At 57.1% G+C, this 20,521-nt stretch overlaps 1 protein-coding gene across 3 annotated transcripts in view; it reads right to left on the bottom strand.

Moving 5' to 3' along the window:
* The window catches only part of PDE2A (phosphodiesterase 2A), a 68,780-nt gene extending 52,180 nt beyond the window's left edge, over positions 1 to 16,600 (bottom strand). For 2 of the 3 annotated variants that reach the window (XM_086340647.1, XM_086340646.1), the window contains exons 1-2: positions 16,419 to 16,600; positions 5,824 to 5,885 (exon numbers count right to left, since the gene is read on the bottom strand). In XM_086340647.1, the coding sequence (XP_086196773.1) occupies positions 5,824 to 5,885; positions 16,419 to 16,437 (81 nt within the window). In that variant the 5' untranslated portion in view covers positions 16,438 to 16,600. The remainder of the gene's footprint in view (positions 1 to 5,823; positions 5,886 to 16,418) is intronic. The other variant, XM_086340648.1, reaches the window with a different exon arrangement.
* Positions 16,601 to 20,521: the final 3,921 nt, after the last annotated feature.

Genomic DNA, 20,521 nt, shown 5'->3' on the forward strand with positions numbered 1-20,521 from the left:
TGCCCCCACCCCCACCCCACCGGGTCCCGTCGCCAGAGCTGCTGCCCCATGTCAAGGCTGCTTCCTGTTGTTGTGCTCAGAGTCCTCAGCCACTGCCTGTTCCTTCAAGGATTTCCTGTTGTCAGGGCCCCCGTCAGAGATACACAGCCTAAAGCCCAAGAGTTGCCCCCACCCCCCGGCAGGGACCTGGGGCTCCTCTACCTGCCCTTGCTGGGCCCATGTGGGATTCCCCCGCACCCCGTTCAATCAGCCTGGCTCCCCCTCGTGCCTGGGCTTGTCCTGAATCACTGAAAGGTGACCTCTGGGCCCTGCCTCACCCCCAGGGGGCCCAGACCTGTGTTTCCCAGGAAGGGGACTCTTGGGCAGCCTGAACATAGCTGTCTGGACTGAGTGGCTTGGAACAAGACCTTCACAGATCTGTGGGGCTCAGTCTGAAGCTGCTGGGAGCCAGGGCAAAAGGACAGGCTCCTGGGTAGGGAGGACAAAGGGTTAGGGGGTTCGGGAGTCAGGGAAGACTTTCCAGAGGAAGCCAGCTGAGAGCTGGGACATACAAGCAAGTGGAAGAAACGGCATCCCAGGTGGGGGCAGCAGACAGGAGCAGAGGCTTGGAGGCAGGAACCGGCGGAGACGGGTGACAGGGATGAAAATAGGAACATGACAGAGGCAAGGTTATGCGGCGGCTTCTCTCCTATCAGCTGCCTCCTCTCCCCGCGCGTGCCGGCATTCAGACTCCAGCTCTGGTGGGAGCCACAGGGCACACCCTTCCTGGCTCAGCCTTCGGGAGCCCCACAGATTGCCCCCCAAGGCCACCAAGCCCCCTCACCTCCTGCCCCAGGCCAGCCCGCAGGAAGGACAGGCGGAGGCCAGCGCACGCTCCCCACACGGCCTGAGATAAATATTTCCCGGGAAACGGAACTCGTTCTCTCTGTGTTTACAGCCAAGGGCCAGGCAGGGTGGTGGGGGAGGGGCCAGCCAGAGGCGCCTCATCCAGCCCTGGGGCCACAGCATCTGGCCCAGCATCGGCCTTGACCTGCTGTCTGCCTCGGAGCCAGTCCCCACCTCCTCTGAGCCTCCATTTCAAGCGCTTGAGGGGACCACCCAGCGCCTTGGTGGGGTTGGGGGGTGTGGGGCGGGGTGCCACAAGTCTGGTCCAGGCTCAGTGTGTCTTCCCTGGGTGTAAATGCCTGGTGCTTGATGTCTGCCCCTGCAGACTAGGCTTCTCCAACAGCAGGACTTGCGTCTGCCCATCTCTGCCTTGTCCTTGGTCAGTCAGGGATGTGGACAGATGGATGGACAGACAGACAGACAGGCTGGGGTGGCAGCTGAGATCGCCTCCCTGGCCCAGGTCCCTGCACACCCTGGGCCTGTGCAGCCTGACAGGTGGGCGCAGACAGATGGCAGGGCCGGGGGACCCCGTGGACACCAGATGCTACGGCCAACTTGTTGGCAGCAGCTCCCTGCAGGCCGTGGGGCAGCTTTGAGGCCACTTGCTCCTGATGTGCGGAATCCAGGAGGAGGCTGGCAGGTCTCCCAGCTCGGAGCAGTCACTTGAGAATCTTAAAAACGAGCATGGGAAGAGCTGCCTGCAGCAGCCCCTCCAGCCTCACCCCAACGCTTCCGGCACAGTAACCTGGGCTCCACTGACACGTTGGCCTTCTCCCGTGCAGACCCAGGGACATCCTACCCACATGCCTTTGCACAAGCTGCTCTTCTCAACCCTGAAGCCTTTCTCAACCCCCAGAGCAATCCTACCCAACAGCACCACCCTGGCTCCTGCTGCTCCCTATGGCTAGCCCACCTCGGGGGCCCACTTATTCACCATTGCTGGCCTCAGCCTCGCTCTAGACTCGGAGATCAAACATTCCTCAGACCAGGACCCAAGGGCGAAGAGGTTTTTGAAGCTGGGTTCTCAACACAGAGCCAGCCTCCTGCAGCCCCCTCTAAGTCCTTGCTCCAGGCTTCTCTGTATGCCTGGTCCCTGTCCCGTTGCCCTCAGAGGGTCCTCTCAGAAGCCAGCCACGTGGACCTCCCTGACTATCCAGCTGATCTCTGGTCTCATTAGTCACTGACTTTAACCCTCCTCATCCTTCAAGGTTCCAAGGTGCCCCCTCCAGGAAGTCTCCAAGCCTGCACCCAATACAGCAATATAGTTCTTAGAACTACTTCACCCTCATCTCATAGCCATTCTCATTCGATCAAGAAGCATTTATTGGGCACCTATACCAGGCCTATGCCAGGCCCCACATGAGCCCAGGAGAGACTAAGAAGACTCAGCCTTGGTTCCTACCAGCCAGATACTTACAACTACATGGGAAAGGATATATAACCACATGGTGTAACAAGATGTCTGACTGTAAGTTCAGGGAAGCTTGGAGGTATGAGTGCCCAGGAGGTGGGGGAGGCCAACTTGACCTGAGGTGGAGGGAGCAATCTGAGAGGACTTCACAAAGGAGGTGGCATCTAGTCTGGGGCTTGAAAAAGGAGCGCGTGTGTGCCTGCGTGCTAAGTCGCCTCAGTCCTGTTCACCTCTTTGCGACCCGTGGGCTGTAGCCCACCAGGCTCCACTGTCCATGGGATTCTCCAGGCAAGAATACTGGAGTGGGCTGCCATGCTCTCCTTCAGGTGGTCTTCTCGACCCAGAGATCAAACCTGAGTCTCACGTCTCCTGCATTGGCAGGCGGATTCTTTACCACTAGCACCAAAAGGAGTACGTAGAGGAACAAAGGAAAGGCATTCCAAAGAGAGGTGCCAGTGTGAACAAAGTCAGGGAGGTCGGGAAGAGCAGGTGTCCCAGAAGTGAGCACTGCCATGTCTGGGGGCAAGGGGTGGACAGGAGGGGGTCCAGCAGGTACAGCTGTCAATGCCATGGCAAAGGTGTGGTTTTTCCTTATCCAGTGGGAAGCCACAGAGGAGCCAGTGCTGGGAGAGCACTAGGGTGCTTGATGTGGATACCCGTGCACTTGTTCATGGCTGCCTCTTCCCAGCCCCTGCCCCAGCTGGGTTTCCTAACCCTCGTCTGGGCCCCGAGAGCCAGCACAGAGACAGCATTCACCCAGAGTGTTCAACTCACTGCTTGCACTGCCTCAGCCCTGACATCCAGAGAGAGTAATGGCCCTGGCATTGAAGGAGGATTCCAGATGGTGACTGAAGAGCCCCTCCTCCAAGCCGGCCAGCTGGCACAGGGGCCAGGAAGCCATCCGAAGAAGGTGTGCTGAACAGACACCTGTTGGGAGGGCGTGGGAGCCGGCAGTCCTGCTCTTGTGGCTGTTGTGCTGCCAGCGGCAGGAGAATGAGCTGTGCTCACCCAGCCCCGTGGAGCACCTGGTCTCATAAAGCAGAGCCATCTAGACCTGGCTCCAAGGATCTCACCCTTGAGGGAAGCAGGGAGGCTGCCAACTCCCTCCAAGGACTCTGCGGGCCAGGCCTGGGGCAGGCGCCTCACACATACTATCTTTGTAACTTCTCCCAACAGGCCTGCCATGATTATTACATCCAAAAATAGTGATTATGTCCAATGATGGTGAAGCTTCTTATCCCCTTTTGACAGGTGAGGGAACTGATGCTCAGGTTGGTTAAGGGACTGGCCCAATGTCACACCCCTAGGAAGTGGTGAAGCTAAGACTTGAACTCATGCCCACCTGACCCCGTGGTCTGTCCACTGGATGAGTGCATTCATCTCCCCAGGCTCCACCTTCACAGGAGGCTCCCCATCCCTCTTTACCTCCAGGTGTCCCAATAGTTTGAGCCACACCCTAGGGTTCCTACTCTCTCCAGTCCTAGCCTTTCTGTGTTAGGGGGTCCCCAGGGGCAGCAACCTCTTTCCAGCAGGGCTGAGCATGGGCCCGGGCACCCGGAACGGGGTGCTAAGTGAACCCAGAAACACAGCAGGCGCTGCTCAGAAGCCAGGCAGACACCTGCCATCTCCGTGATGGGTGTGGGACTGGGGGGAAAGAAATGAGACCCAGGGGGGCTCATAGCCCATATCTTTGGGCTGAGAGAGGGGGCAGTGGGACCCCGGCGAAGGAAAGGCAGCAGGAACAAATAGGGATGATCTGGGGAAGCCTCGTGGGGAGGGTGAGGAAGGAGGCAGAACTTGAACTTGCAGGGAGCAGGGCCAAGGGAAAGGGGGCTGTGCACAGAGAAAGAAACGAGAAGCCTGGGCCCGGCTCCTGCTCTTGCAGCCCCGCTCCCATCTCTCAAGATGGGCTCAGTTTCTCCAAAGCCCTCTCCCCTCTCAGCTTCCTGGGAGGATGACAAATCCAGTCTTTCCTGGCGGGTAGCAGCGGCTGCCGAGACACTGCTGGCTCCCAGGAACACCATCTGTCCCAGCTCCCGGGGGAGCCCCCGCCCCACGGGGAATGCCACGGCCAGAAATAAATTAATAATGACTCTCCAGGTCCCCCCTCTCTCCCTCGCCTAGCACCCAGCTGCAGGCACATCCTCAGGGCTGGGCTCTGTGTCCCAGAAGTGAGCCCATGCTGACCCCACTGGGCACCAGGCCCCGAATGGGCATCTTCGGCCATCTCACCCGAGGACAGGGAGAGAGCCAGGGTTGAATATGTGACATAGGTCCACTTTCAACTCTGCCTCCGATTCACTCACTCCCTGTGTGATCCTGCTGGGCCTCAGCTTCCCCTAAGTAGAAGAATCACAGCCCCTGCCTTCCAGGGAGGTCGTGGGGATTAAACAAGGAAGTGGATCTAGAGCTCCTGGCCCAGAGGAGGGGCTGATACAGCCACAGTCTTCCCTTCCTCTCAGCCAGGAACCCAGGGCACAGGGAAGGTTCATCAAAGGCTCTCTGATCTCACACACACCCCTCCTCTGTGCCAACCTTCACCAACCCCAGCCCACCCCACTGTGACTCAGGATCCCAGGGACACTTGACAGTTCCTATGAGGCCCCCCCAAAGGCATGGTCAGGGACTGAGATGGCACCCCTCATCTCAAAGGAAAGGTGCTTGCTGAGCCCTCCTCAGGCACCTTTTGGAGGGTGGTGGGAGACTCAGGAATGAACAAGACACATCCCTAGGCTCAGGGTGCTCACAGTTCAGAGCGGGAGACAACCCAGTCACAAGGTGGAGAAAACAGGGTGCTAATGGCACAGGCAGCAGAATGTGCCAGCGGCTGACGGCCAAAGCAGGAGAGCTCAGAGGAGGGAGCGTGAAAGGCAGGGAGGGCTTCCTGGAGGAGGCGAGGCTAGAGCTGAGCCCAGAAGGATTTGGGAAGCTGAAGGGAGAGGAGGCCAGCCGAAGTGGTGCTAGGGAGGCAGGAGCGAATGAAGGGGGAACTGTGAGCTGGCTGGGGCTGCAGAGGGAGCAGGGGGAGGGGGAGCATAGAGAATTTTTAAGCTGAAAAGTGACAAATTCAGGTTTGTGTGTTAGAAGGATGTTTCTGGCAGTCACTTGGAGAAGGGGGGCAACTGAGAGGAGACAGCCAGTGAGCCATCCAGGGGAAAGGTAGCCCGTCCCAGACCAGGGCAGGCAGTGGGAGACCTAGAGAGGAGTTCACCAGATACTCAGGGCAGAGAATCAACAGGGAGTTGTTGGGTGAGGGTTGTTGGGGAGGATGAGGGAGGAGCCCTAGTGACACCCAGGTGACTCCAGAGGCGAATCCTCATGGGGAGGGAACTCTGGGCAGGAATAGGGAGGGAGAGGTGGTCTTGGTCTGGGGTGACCCTAAGCCGGAGGGGGTGGGGCTGGGATTCAGCTCCAGCCTCCCAGTCCTCCCAGGGGTGGGGGTAGCGCTCAGACTGGCCCCCAGCCTGCGCCCCCCACCTCCACCCCAAAGCCCACCCCAGGCCTCCCTCTCTGTGCTGAGCTCTCACCTGCAATGCGCCGTCTCCACTCCCTGGGGGCACTGGCTCCTGTGCAAAGAGGTCCTGGCTGGCTGCAGAGACAAGAAAGCCAGGGGCTGAGGCTGGCCAGGCCCTCCCCTGTCTCCCCAGGCTGCCCCTCCACCAGCCCCCAGCAGACTCGGGACCTCCTGTCTCCCACAGGTGGCCTTGTCCAGGGAGCCTTGCCTGATGGCCCGGCTCCCCATGGGCGCGTCTGGCTCTGGAATAGAGCCAAACTCTTTCCTTCAGCCTGGGGCTCCTCAGGGGTGGACATGACCACACTGTTACCCCTCCTGAGGTCCCCTCCGCTTCTGCTTCTCTCCCTTCACTCTGCTGTCTGAGCCTCAGCTTCCTGTCTATAAAATGGGGTTTGTATTGTCCAGCTCACAGCCACTGGGTTGGGCTCCCAGCTGGGGATGCTGGGAAGTGAATGGGATCATACATGTGAGTCCTCAAGCCCAGCCCAGTGCCCAGATGTCTGGGCTCCAATCGGACCCCCAACCTGCATCCTATCAGCTCTATTCCACAGCTCCTCATGGGCTGGAAGACACACCAGGACCTGCTTACTCGTTCATGGGAGCCCACCACCCAGGGGGGCATCCAGAATGGGATCCATTCTGGGAGGCGCTGCCCAGAGGCCGGCTGTCCCTCCCCACCCCCACCCACAAGCACACCCAGGCATCGGACAGGCACAGGCGGTGGGATATTCTGAGCCTGGCTTCGTTCCCGTCAGCTGCTGGCCGCCATGCCCGCCTGGCGCGAGCGCAGGGGCTGATTTGATTTGGCAGCTTGGCAAGAGTGTGGTGGGGAGGGGGAGCGGGTGGAGATGAGACACCCATCCCTGCTAGGAAATAAACAGCCTCAGGCACTCAGCGAGCTGGTGGGGAGGGCACAAGTCAGCGTGGGGTGGGAGCGGGGGGCAGTTCTGGGTTCCCTGCCTGGAGCTCCTTTCATCTCACTCAGGCTCTGGACACCTGCTGGAATCTGCGGTTCTCCTTGGGTCACCCTCGGGGTGACAGTAGCTGCACCTGGTGTGTGCACGCTTGTGGTGGGGGGGCTCTGGCAGAGTGTCCGCTTGTCCCACATGTCCCTGTGTCCTGTGAGGTCTCCCTCCTCAGCAGTGCCTTCAGCTGGGCCCAAGTGTTGCCAAGGATGCCTGGGTCTAGGGGCTGCGGGGGGTGATGGTCTAGACAGTGCCATCTCCCAGGGTGACTGTGGCTCCATGGCTGGGCCTCGGTGGGGGACTGACTGCAGCCCAGGGCGTGACAAGGTCGCCCATGTGCCTGAGTCTACTGCAGGGCCTTATGTGCATTGGCTCAGCCTGTTCCTTCCCTCTGTGTGATGACCCCGCTAACCCAGCCATGTCCGGCAGAGGAAATGACGCGGGCCAAGATAAGTGTCTGACCTAAGGGCCTATCCCTTTGTCCACAAGCCTAAGCCTTCTTTTCCACCCTGGCCTCTGATGGTCCACCCACCGCCACCACTGAGTTGCCCTGGGAGAGCCTCCTCCCCGACCTGAGAAGAGGTGCTTGTTTCACTCAATTCTAACTGTACCCGGGTTCTCCACCACTCCCTGGAGAGGCTCCTGCCCCATGACCTCTAGTTCCCCGTCACCCAGCTCCAGCACAGGGAAGGTGGACAGGAATGGGGGTGGGAGTCTCAGCTAGGCATTCACAGTGCCTCCATAATCCCACCCCAAACTTCATGTTTATCACCTTCCTACTCAGAGCAGTCCAGCTCACCCCTTCCAGAAGCCCCAGGAGTCTACACCATCCTGTTAATATGCTGCTGCCACCGGGGGGACCAGGACTCCACAGCTTTCCAATTAGAGAGCTGCTGCTGGGTCAGGAGCTCTGATGCTGTGACCTCTGCACTGAGAGGGAGGGGGAGGGGGACAGTCAGACCAGGACCCTAATCCTAAGGGATCCACAGGCCAGGGCTATGACCCAGACACCAGCCAGGAGGTCAGGGTAGGGTGGAGCCTACTTTGGGAAAGACGCAATGTCTCATCTGTCACCGCCTCCCCATTGTCCCACTGTCCTCTGGGGACCTCAGGACTCTCCCCACCCAGCCACAGGAAGCCGAGCCCCTCCTGGAGACAGAAGGAGGGAACACTGAAGGAGGGGCTCCAGGGCCAGAGGGAGACTCAGCCGTGCCCTTGGGGTCACAGAGGAGGAACCTAGGCTCAACAGACCTCAGTTATCACAAAGGGACTGGTGGGAAAGGGACTCTGCAGAAAAGTCCCCGGGGACTTCCTGGAAGAGGTGTGCAGTGTCTCACAGGAAGAGAAACTAGGGTCCAGGACAGCCTCCTAACTACATAATAGAGGTTTGCACCTGGGACTTATATACAGTTGCAAGCGTCTGTGTGTCCATGTGTGCATGGATGTGCACTGCAGTCATAGAGTCCTAGGCTCTGGTCTGTGTCCCATGGGTAGTGTCTGCCCAAGGTAGGGGTCAGCCAGGCAGCAGAGAAGCGGGCAAAGGAAAAGAAGGGAGAACAGCTCAGACCTGAGGAGAGAAGCCTGTCGGGTTAGCCATGACACAGGCAGCCCTGAAACCCTAGATGCCTGACGCCAAGACTGTGCCTCCATGACCAGGGCTCCACTGTAGCCTACTGTGCAACCTCAGACAGGACCCTCCCCTCTCTGAGCTACCGTCCTCACCTGAGGAATAAAAGGGGTGGACCTGATGATCTCCTAGGGCCCTTCCAAGTCTAACAATTTTATGGAGAGCCTGACATACAAAAATGGCCAGAGACAGAAACTTATAGGGATGGGGAGAGATCCCAAGGAGAAGCAGAGGAGAGTGAGGGGTGCGGCAGCAGGAGGACAAGGGAGGAGAACCCCAGGGAGGCCACCTGTGGGTCGGGCAGCTGGGGAGGGATTCCCTGCTGGGGACCCTAGCCTCAGGGCCAAGACAGGCTGTGGTAGACCATGTAGCCTCATAGATGACAGCGAGCAATTATCGCCACCCCACCTGTCTCCTGACCTGTGAGAGGAAGAAGACGGCAGGTGACAAAGGCCCTCTCCCCCTGACCCACATCCTGCCTGTACTTTCAGGCCCTGCTGTGTGATGGGTCTGGGTCCCAGCCTCTGTCACGGGATCCGGAATCCAACAGGCTGGGTCTCGGACAGTGGTACTGAGCTCTGAGGGACCTGGCCGGGGTGGGCTGTCTAGAGGGCTGAGATCTTTCTCCCCTACCTAGAGGTTCTTTCCCCACCTCTGGTGTGGGTGCTAAGACTGTGCACAACCCAAGAGCCAACGAACTGCTGGACCAATGAGCTGGCCTTGTGCTGGGCTGGTGACCTGAACCCCCATCAGTCATTAGCCCTTCAGGCCCTCTAGCCTGGGACCTCCCTTCCTTAAGTCCTTCTCACAGCCACCCCCAGGGTCCTCCCTCCTTGGCCTGTCCTCAAGGGGTGCTAATGGCCCCTAACCAATGCCCACACTGCCCCTCTAGCTGCTTGGCCTCTGCCCCAGTCGGAGGCCCTTTGTACTTGAGCCTCACAGGCAGAGCTTCGTGCATTCCCATGCCTATGTCCAGGAAGTGTTCATGTCCTGTTTTCCCCCTCAGGCCGGGGCTGCCAGGGAAGGAGGGGGTGGGGGTGAGCAGGCTTCTCCTTCCTCCACTGGGTACATTTCTCCCACAGGCTTTAGGGATTGGGAGGAAAGAGCACTCCCCTCTCTGCCATAGTCTGAAATGATTAGGGACAGAGGGATGAAGGAAATGATCCCTTACCCTGCAAGCTTAGGGGGTGGTGGATCTCGCGTGTGCAGGTACTCCAGTTCTGCTGGTGTAGGAGAAATGGTCTGTGCAACCCAGACTGAGAGGGTCTCCTTCCCCACTAACTGCCAACCCAGCCCCTATTCCACTCCCTCCCCGGGGGTGGGGGCCGCCCCTGGCCCCAAGCTGTCTCCATTGCTTCTTGCTATGTTTTTAATAACTGAACATCAATGTTAACGAGGCAGGTGGTTGCAGCTCTTCCCAGAAACCCCATTTAGAATCATTGAATCATCAAATCCTAGAATCTTAGAATCACAGAAAGTCTGCTTCTTCGGCTCCTAGAGTCTCAGCGTCTTAAAGTCACAGAATGTCAGAAACACCCAGCCAGGCATCCACACAGCCCTGGCTGGGAGCTGAGAGCCATGAAAAGCTGGAACTCCACAAACTGACAATGCCAGATGCTCCTGAGAGCTCATCTCACCCGACTTCCTCTTTTTACAGGTGAGAAAATGCAGCCTAAAAAGTGGTGCTATGCAAGATCACCGGACAGTAGGAGCCAAGCAGTGCCCAATCCTGAGATTGTAAGATGGGACCTCAACATCTGGTCTTCCAGAAATGGTGCAACTTTTACATTAGGAAATACAGATATTTAAGTTGGAATAATGCTGTTCTTTTAGCTTTGCTCACATCTCCTGCCTCCCAGCCCCTACCCCCCCAGCCCTGTCCCATCCCACTTCCCCCTGCAATTTCCCACCCTACCCCTACTGGGTCCTTAAGTGGGCACCTCTTCTCTCCGACCCCTCACCCTCGGTTCTTGAAACACCCTCACCATCCACCCTCCCCAAAATGGGTGAAGTTCAAGGGGTCAAGTCCCTCAAGGTAAGGGACAGAAAAAGCAAAATGCCTGCTGCCTGCCTGCCACAGGAAACCGCCAGCCAGAGAGCAGGCCTCCTCCTCTTTCTGAGGAGGTGCCTCCACCTCCCAGCGGAGGTCCCCTGAATAAGAGGCCAGAAGGTCGTAGACCACCCCCTACCCCACCCCAGGGCAGGTGTCTGGCCACACCGGAGCAGTGGCTTCAGGGGAGCCGGATCCAAAGGGGTGGGCAGCAGTGAAGGTACAGTTGATATTAACCCTCATGGATGTATGCTTAGCATTTTCATAAATTTACATTTTAACTCATTTTCGAATGTACTCATATATTTTTGAATTTGAATTTTATTAAATATTACATTTTACAGATTGTTTTAATTTTTGAATGCTGAATACTCTTTGCCCAGGGCAGATCCCAAGTCCCCACACTACAGACAAGGATGTGGCAACCCCCAGTGGAATCCAGGTCTCCTGGTCTCTGTTTAGCCTCAAAACTCCTAACCTGGGAAGCCATCCTGAGACCTTCTGCTCCACAGAGGGCCCTGACCCAGGCCCAGGCATGTGCTCTCAAACCCTGTCTTCTCTCACTTGGCCACCCAGACCCCAGGGTGGCTCTCTCTTCTTCTCTTCTACAGCTGACCAGCTTCCTCCTCCACCTCTGCTCCTCTGTCCCCTCCCTTCCAACTCAGGCTTTTCCCTGTTCAGTTTCATCATCCCACATCTGAAGGAACTGCCCCAGCCTCTCACCTCACCCCTTCTATGAGCTCCACACCCCTGGCCCAGGGAGCTTCGGAACACCTAGGTCTGAGCAGTCACTGTTCTGCTTTCAACTCTTCTCCTAGTGCCCAGTTCCCTCTGGAGAAAGTCCAAATTCCTTGACATGGCACAAAAGTCCTGCACGATTTGGCCCATGCCAGCCTCACCAGCCTCATCTCCTGACGCTTCGGCACCACCCCTCCCCCCCAGCCATCCCATCACTCAGCGGCTCTGGCAGTCCAGCACCCAGCTCCAAAGAATGCTTCCCTCCCTCTGTCTGTCACCAGCAAGCCTTCACATTCGCGATTCTCTCCTTCTCTCTGTCCAGAACTCTCTCCTGGCTCATCCCTCAGCTCCCGCTTTAGCTATACTTCCTCCTGGAAGCTCCCCAACTTGCCTTCCCTGCAACTTTGAGCTGAATTAGGGGCCCCTGCCCCGTCCCACCACGGCCCCCAAGTTTCTCTCCAGCGTTGCCCTCCCCACACAGTCTATCAGCATCCATCTGTGTCTGTGCCCCTCCATCACCCCATCACCTGACCACCATTGGCCCTGGTACCTGGGTCTGTCCACCTGCCTTGTTGCTCAGACCTGGGGCAATGTGTAGCTGAAGTTTAAGGTCTGCACTGTGTTCTCTCTGCCTACCATCTCTGTTGGGCACATAGTAGGTGCTCGCTCATAAAGGCCTGTCAGTACAAAGTTGTGGCACGGACAGGGAGCACTGGGATAGTCAGAGGAAGTGAGAGTCCCTGGGCTGGGCTGGGGACTTCCTGGAGGAAGCATCTGGGACAATACTCCACGTGTCAGTCCTTAGACCGCAATTGAGGACAGGCCACACAGGAAGTCACCAGCCCAGCCTTAGGACCATCAGAGCAAACCATCAGAGTGAGACCAGAGTCTGCAATGAGGGAGATTCAGTGGCCAGAGCCCAGGACAAGGCCACTGGAAGAAGGGGATGGTGGTGCATTCAGGGAAGACTTCCTGGAGGAGAGGATACTTTCGGCTGGTTTGGGGCAAGGGAGAAGGTGGAGATGAGGCAAATTGGAGACAGAGATGTGAAAGAGAAAGCTCTGGTCCATCTTGTCCTTTATCCTTTAGAGGAAAGGGAGGTGGGAGTCAGATGGGCAGGAAGACAGACAGAAGGCCAAGGCGGCATAGTGATAACATAAATGCTGACCCATGGCCAGGGCAGGTATGGATGGCTGGGGCTGGCAGGGAGCAGGTCCCCAGCTGTGGTCGGGAAACGTTTCCTGTCTCCTTGCCAGGGGGGTCATTAATAATCATTTACCCGCCACAGGCAGCCCGGAGGCCAGCCAGGGAGCAGCATGGTGCTGGGGCCGGAGCCCAGCCTGGCAGCCAGAGAGCTGTATTCTGGGACCAGCCCCGCCACCTTGCTGTGAAACCTTCACAAGTCACCTGACCTCTCTTGGTCTCTGGCAACACTGGGCAAAGGAGGGTCTTAAGAGGAGGCTCCCTAAAGACCTCCCCACTCTAGGCCTCAGTTTCCCTAGATGGCAGCAGGGCTGCCAACCCTACAGGGGGTTGGGACCTCTGATAATCAGTATGAGCATCTGGACTACGCTAAGCCCAGGTCAGGACACATGGGATGGGCAGACCCTGCCCAGCCTCTGAAGAGCTCATGTTCTAGTGGGAGCCAGACCCCTACACCATGGGGTGCCTGCCTGCAGCACGTCAAGTGCACATCAGGCTGCAGGAAAACACATACAGAGGGCCATCTGCCCAGGGTTGGAGGGGCTGACAGTGTGGATGGGCCACAAAGATGGGGTTCCTTAGACACAGAAAGTGGGAGCCCCATGAGGCCTGTTTGGTCACTGCTATACCCCCCAGCACTTAACACCGTGCCTGCCTGTGGCCTAGCAGGTGCTCAGTAAATGCTTTCAGATACAATGGAATGAGCTCATCTGTTAAAGGAGACATTTGTGAAAGGAGCTTGGAATCTGGAAAGAGCTGCCTAAAGCTGACGATGAAGATAATGACAATGATGATTCTGGCCAAAGACAATCGGAATGGGCCAGACGTGAAAACTTGAGAAGGGAGGAGGCCCAGAGATGGCCACCTGAAGTCAGACAGTATTGCCTGGGAATATTCAACAGCCTTCAAGATCCCTTTCTTCCAACTGGGCCAGAATCTTCCTCAGCCTTAGGCTATATTTCTCTACATCCCCTCCAGGGCTCAGCTCAAGCTCACTCACTTCAGAGAACCTTCTGGAATGTGGTGCTGAGGCAGTGGCCCTGAGCCCCTTCCCCTGACTGATTCTGATGGTCTCTGTGGCTCCCAACCATCAGGAGTCCTGTCTTTTCGTGCTCTCAAGTCCCTTTTGGAAAGCTGCCCACTAAGGTCTCCCCATAGCTTTCTCTGGAGAGTATGACCTGGACCCTCCTACTGGGTCCATCAAACGAGAAGGTCCCAAAAGGTGTGATCAGGCCTCCTTTTTTAGATTAAAGCCCTGGGCAGACAGAAACTATCCCCCCATTAGATGTGGGGTCAATAGGAGTGGAGATTGGTTGAGGTCTTCCTGGTTGTCTCCCAGCCCAGGAACCCTCTCCGGGCACCACACAGAGAAGGGAAGAGGACCAGCCAGCCTACAGAAGAGGGAACAGGGCTGCTCAGCACCCTGGAGATGACGTGAGCAGGAAGGGCACTGGGCCACGCTTGGGACTAAGACCTCACGGTTGGCAAACCCGTCCAACTCCAAGCCCAGTCCCAGCTGCTCTTGTGTCAAGAAGGTGCCACGGGGATACCACCCAGGCCTCAGTACCTGTGCCTGGACCCCCACCCTCGGCAGAAGACTGTGAGCTGGTAGCAAAGCACAGTGACCCCGAGACACGTGCATCCTCTCTCCACCCCTGCCAACCCCGGCCCCAAACACGAGACAGGCTAAGAGGAAAAGAACAAAGGTTCCCGGCCCTCGACATCACCCGCCGCCCGCCTGTCCAGCGCCTGCTCGACCGGAAACCCAAGACAAAGGCCCTGGTGAAAGCGAGGAGGATGAAGGGCAAAGGGTAGAGGCAGCCTGGCTTGGGCATCTCTGGGGACCTAACTGGGAGGAAAGCAAGGACAGGATGGCAGTCAAGCCCTCCTCACACACACGCATTTTGGGGACACCTGCTGTATTCTGCACACTTGAACATCACACACCTCGTTCTTCACCCCAAACACCTTATACACACACTCCCTCATCCCCTGCAGCACCCTCCACAGGCCTCTGCACTGCCTCACCCCCACACATACCCTTGCTCCCTGGACACCCTTCATACATAAACAGCTCACAGGGAGAAAAGATCACATAATCCACATCACACGGAAAAGTCATCCAGCTCACACACCCACGCTTCACACCACACTCACACTCAACCTCCCACACACACCTCTCACACCCTATACTCACCTCTCCAAGCACACACACATCCAATTAAATTCAATACACACACACTACCAGACACAGACACACCTGCATAAATAATGTGCACACCTAATGTCACATCAAAATATCACATGTTTATGGGCACACACAGCTCCTTAGCACAGACAGTCGGGCCTGCCCACTGCCTCCTCCCCATACACACTTGTGTGTGCACATACACACATACACTTAGTCAACAAGTCTTTGCCTTGGACCCCTGGGCCCTGGCCACTGCACTCTTTCCTACCCAGAGCTGTACCAACAGCCATCACATAGACATATGACACTCAAACACCAACACATATGTCCCCATATATTTCCTGACCAACTCCAGGATGTAACTTGGTGACTCGAAGCCAGTCACCTTGGCTGCAAATACACTCACACATTCAGTGACCCTCTCCCCACCCCCTTCAAGTAAGACATCCAGTAAAACCTTTCACTGGGGCCCAGCAGTGGCTTTTCCTGGTTACATACAACAGTTTATAACATATATATACACACAGTCCCCTGTGTAAGCCCCTACAACTACTCCACCCCATGAAGACAGACAGGTACCATGTGGACATAAGTTCCCCACACACGCAACAGTCATATGAACGGCTACCACTCCACACTCACAACTCAGCCTCCCCAGCTGCACGTGCCATGCAATGCCATATACTCATCGTTCCTTATGTGAACCCCAGTGCCCTACTGCATGATCCCCACCCGCCTTAAATCCCTGGGCACCGCCCAAGGGCTGCGTGCTCCATGTTTAGCCCCTTCTACCAGCACCCACACCACGACAACATGGGTAGGGGTGGAGGCTCCGGGGACACTGGCCTGGCATTCTGAGCCAGTCCCCTCACCACCCAAAATCAGAGGCTGACATAAGGGGAAGGATGACCACATGGAAAGGCCCTAGAACAAAGATAGAAACCTGGAGAAATTGGAGGAGTGATGGGCAGACCGAGAGAGGTGGGCACATGGGCAAGAGAGACCAAACAGGAGAGAAACAGAGGGGCAGAGAGAGACAGGATGCCCAGAAAGACTCGGAGAAGCCAGAAAAAAAAAACAGAGAATAAATTGGAGCCAACATACCCAGAGAGAAACAAGAGGAGAGGGTGAGACAAGCCAGAAAAGACTAAGATCTCTTACACAGGAGGGAGGAGGGAAAGCAGGAACAGAGTGGGAGGGGGATCCTGCAGAGAAGGAGAGAGAAACCAAGATGGAAAGGGCATTTAGACTCAGGGGTGGGGTCCCGTGTGAGGACTGAGTCCAGATGTTTGAGTGGGAACCTGGATGGGGGCATAGATAAGGCTGCGGAGTAGGGGCTCAGGGGCATGAGGTGAGGTTCCAGCTCTGAGGTGGGGTCCTGGCTGAGAGTTGGGATTCAGGTGTTCAGGGTGTATCTGGAATCTGAAAATGTACTGGGGGCCCAGAGGTATGGGCAGGGGTCCTCTACTATTACGGGAGTCCGAGGGTTCCAGGCTCCGGCAGAATTCTTGGGTGTACCAGGGGGTCCCACTGTGGCTTGGGAGTTCTGTGCTTGGGGTGGAGTCCCAGATCTGAAACAGGTTCAGAGTCTGGCATGAGGTTTTGAACTGTGAGCTGGGCATTCAAGGTCTCTGGGTATGGGCTGCAGTCCCAGCACAGAAGTGGGACTCACAACTGGGGCGGAGGGGTGGGGGTGGGGGTTTCATCACCCTAGGAGGGTTGAGGAGCAGGGTGGACCATGGGGCCGGCGACAGCACGCTCGGCGGAGGACCCGGCCGGGCGCTCACCCAGCACCCGGTTCCCCTCGTGCCCAGAGCGGGCCCCCGCTCCCTACCTGCAGGCTGTCGGCGCATGGCTGCGGCGGCGGCGGCGGCTCGTCCGGCTTGAGGAAGACCTGCTGGCCCCGCCTGAAGAATTGGACAACAGCGATGAGGATGTGGTGCAGCACCAGGACCATGCTCGCAGCCGCCCGCCCGCCCGCCGGCCCGGCCGCTGCGCCTCGGTCGGCGCGTCCGCGACAGTTTCGCCGGGTCCGCGCTAGAGTCCGCCCCGGCCCCGCCCCGAACCGCCCACATCCCGCCCCTCGACCGCCGGGCCCCGCCCCGAACCGCCCACGTCCCCGCCCCTCGACCGCCCGGGCCCCGCCCACATCCGCGCATCCGTGGACAGCACCTCTCAGCTTGTCCGATCTTTGGACACCCATCAGAGCCCCCCACCAGCTGTCACTTCCCTTATCTCTCCGCTCTCAAGATTCTTCCAGCTGGTCCGCTACTGGGATCCCCCGCCAGGTAGCCGGCTTACCGCCTTCGCTCCCTTCTCCTGCTCCTCCGCCACTCCTTTCACTATCTCTCAGGGGTCGCCTCTTTGAGGCCCTCTCCTGTATGATCACATCCTCTCCCCCACCACTTACTTATAAAGTCCTGGAGTCGGGCCACAGCCCCAAGGCAGAGAGACCAGTGCAGTGAGGGAGTGGAGGGCGGTCCGCAAGGGGAGATAGAAGTGAAGGGACCACTGGCACGACACACGGAATCCTGGGCTTGCTCTTCTTCCAGGAAAAAGAGTGGAATGAGGGAAAATTTTAGAGGTCGCTCAGAGTCGGACAGGCTCTGAGAACAGTAGCAAATCTGGGAGGGAGACACGTGCGCACCGACACGCGAGCGCACAAATAGGCGCATCATTTCTGAATCGAGGGTAGGGGCACTGGGCCCCCAGCACTGGTCAGGTAGGTCTGCGTGGGAGTCCCCGCAAGCCGGAGAGGATGCAGGCCCCAGGGCCACACAGTCCACGGTTCCGCGGTGGGACTTGCGAGCTCGGAGCGCAGTTCTCTGCAGAGCGGCCTCTGCTCAGGCGCCTGCGGCAGCCGTGACGCTCTTGCGCCCTCTGCTGTCCCATCGCGGCGGCGCGGCCCGGCCCGATTTGCCATCTGCGCGGGGTGTGGGGGGGTTTCGAGGGGGAAGGGGTCACCTGGGCCAACTCCCTGCCTGGACCCACCCCATTCCTAACCTCCGCTTGGCACGAGGACGGCTGAGGCGGTGGGACGTGTCTGGACTGGAGGGTGCTCTTGGGTCTCTTTTCGCCTTTGCCAGCTAGCTGCTTACTGCATGACCTTGGTCAGATCCCCTCCCCGGTTGGTTTCTGGGCTTCAGTTTTCCCATCTCTTTCACAAGACTGCCAGGAAAATCAACCCCACAATGGTGGGAAGGCAGCCAGAGTCCCCTGACAGCCCTCGCTGTGGTCTGACCTGAATCCTTCCCACTGCACTGCAGTCCCCTCTTTCTGCAACTCTCCCCTCATCCCCCATCCCGCCTGGCCCTTCTTGGAGGGTGACTCAGTGAACCCCCAGCTTTCCAGTTCCCCACCTTACTGGGCTGATTCATCTGGGTCCTTTCTCCCTGGGGAGTGATTTCCTCAAGGTTGAGTCACTGAACCTAGTCCTGGACACAGTCCAGGCACCAGGCACACAGGCTGGGCAGAGCCCCGGCTGTGCCACCAGCTCAGGGGGAGACAAGAGTTCTCCCACCTCTATTTCTGTGGTCCAGCTGTGGACATGCCTCTTTCCCTGCTCACACACCTTCAGTGACTCCCTGCTGGCAGCACAGTAAAGCCCAAACCCTCAGTATGACATGGCAGACCCTCTATAACTTAGAGCCAACTTGTTTCGGCTTTGACCCCCTCACCACCATTCCTTAAATTTATACTGCCTTCTCTATTCAGCTGGGTGACTGACTCATTCTCACTTTCGGGCCTTCACTCAACCACCCTAACCCTAATGCCCTCTGGGCCTGCTTAACTTTCAGGGGCCAGTCGGATGCCACCTCCTCCAGTAGGCCTTCCCTGGATACTACCTTAGTCCTCTGGGTCCCCCTTCTTGCATCTTTACTAGGAGTCATGTCTAGGGGCACAGGGAGGGATGGGAAACTCCTTTGTCACCAAGTAATCCAAGCCAAGTCAGTGTTTGTTACTGCATCTTCAGACTGGGGGCAACTTGTCCTACTTATTAATGCTGTAGAAAATATTACACGGGCTAAGACGTGCAAAGGTTCTGACCAAAAAGGGAAGGCCTCCATTCTCTTTTTTTGGCCTCAGCTTCTTACTCTGTTAAGAGGGTAACCAATGTAAGGGCTATTATAAGGACTGAGTCTGAAACCAGTACACAAATCTCTTGGTAAATCCTGAGCATCTATTATCAACTCAATCCTGGGCTCCAGACAGTGCAGGTAGGACAAGGTATCCAGGAGACATCTGTTATAGCCGCAGGCCAGAGCTATTTGTTCTTCAGGAGAGGATATCTCAGACTCCAGAGTCAAGGACCAACCCTGGCCTGGCACAGCCAGCACCTCTTGGGCTTTAAGATTTGCTGAGCACTCACTCTGAGCCTCATAGTTTGTCTTCTCAACAGTACTAGAAGGCAGGACCCATTATTAGTCATATTTAACAGATAAGGAAAACTGAGGCACAGAGAGACTAAGTAATTTGCCCACAGTCACAGAGTTAATAAGTAGCAGAGCCAAAAGTCAAACCTAGGCCATCTGGCTCCAATCTGTGCTTTATATTCATGCTGTCTCTTAAGGAATGGCATGAGAGAAAATCTAATTTTCCCAGCTCTCCTGTTGTCCCCAAGAATGCAGTCAGGGTCCTGTACTCCCAGGCCCTGAGCCCTGTGCCCACCTCTGCCATGAGGAAGCTCAGTTTTAGGGGTGCCTAACCCAGACCCACAGCCACCTCTTTTCATCTCTCCACCTTACAGGTCACACTAAGCTATCCAGGGGCCCAGCTACTTCAGACTGGGCATTTTAGGACAAGGTTTCTCAGCTGAGAGCCTGTCAGTCTGAGTACTGGGCCTCTCAACCTCGGGCCCTGTCCAAGAACCAGCCCGTCTCTGTTCCTAATAATGACCCCTCTCTGGACACAGTACTTACAAAGCACTTCCTCCCCCGGGTCTGAAGAGCAGACTTTCCTACTTGCCATCTCTCCATTTCAGGGTGTGATGCCAGCAGACCCTCAATAGACCCCAAATCTGCTCCCATCCCCCATGATCATGTGTCCGGCTCCCAGGAGCCCATCTGTACACCTGACATGCATCTATCCTCTGGTTGCTGAGTGTGGTCAGACTCCTGGAAGCCCCAGGTTCAAGCTGAGCCCTGTCCAAAGTGCTGGGTGACCTCAGGCAGGGTTCTGGCCCTGTGAAGTTTGGCCTGGTTCTGAGGACTCGGGCATTCAGGTGGAGAAAGGCAGTGTTCAGAGAGGCCTAGCCAGCAGAAGGCAGCTCTCTGGGGCAGGCAAGCCTGCCTGGTCATGCTAGGCCCGAGGACTGTGAGCAAGGGCCAGATCCCAACATGGGGGCTTCTCAGGAGGCAGTGTGTGAGGCTCAGTCTCTCTATGACTGGAGGTGGAGCCCATGGACTTAAAGGGAGCTCCACCCCAGGGGCCCTGCCAGGGGACAATCCGAGAGGCATCTTGGAGGAACAGACATCCCTGCTGGTTGTGCATCCGGCTACAGCCTGCCCTCAGTGCTTCAGCCCAGAGAGGGCATACCCTGGTGAGCCACCCTTGGTTAGCCCTGGTGTGTGCACACAATGCGTGCGTGCACACAGGCTTTGAGCATGATGTGGGTGAGGGCAGAAGAGGCAGAGTACAGGTTTGTAACTTTGTATCTGTAAGGATGTGCAGCGCTTCCATGGTAGAGCCCAACTCCTGTATGTGTATAGAGATGTGTGTCTACAGAGATATGCATATATGTGTGTGCAGACAGGTATGTGTGCACAGGTATGATTGTGTATGAACACATGCAAGTATACATGTACAGTTGTGTGTGTGCACAAGTGTCCATATATGGCCCATAGATGCATTCATGTATAAATGTATGTGCAAATGTGTGAGTCTGTGTGTACTCAAAGTCACAGTTAACAGAGGTGCTGCTCATGTCTACTAGCCCAG

Source organism: Bos grunniens, chromosome 15, assembly GCF_055505025.1.
Source record: "Bos grunniens cultivar Pamir isolate PY7600 chromosome 15, Bosgru_T2T1.0, whole genome shotgun sequence".
NCBI lineage: Eukaryota > Metazoa > Chordata > Mammalia > Artiodactyla > Bovidae > Bos > Bos grunniens.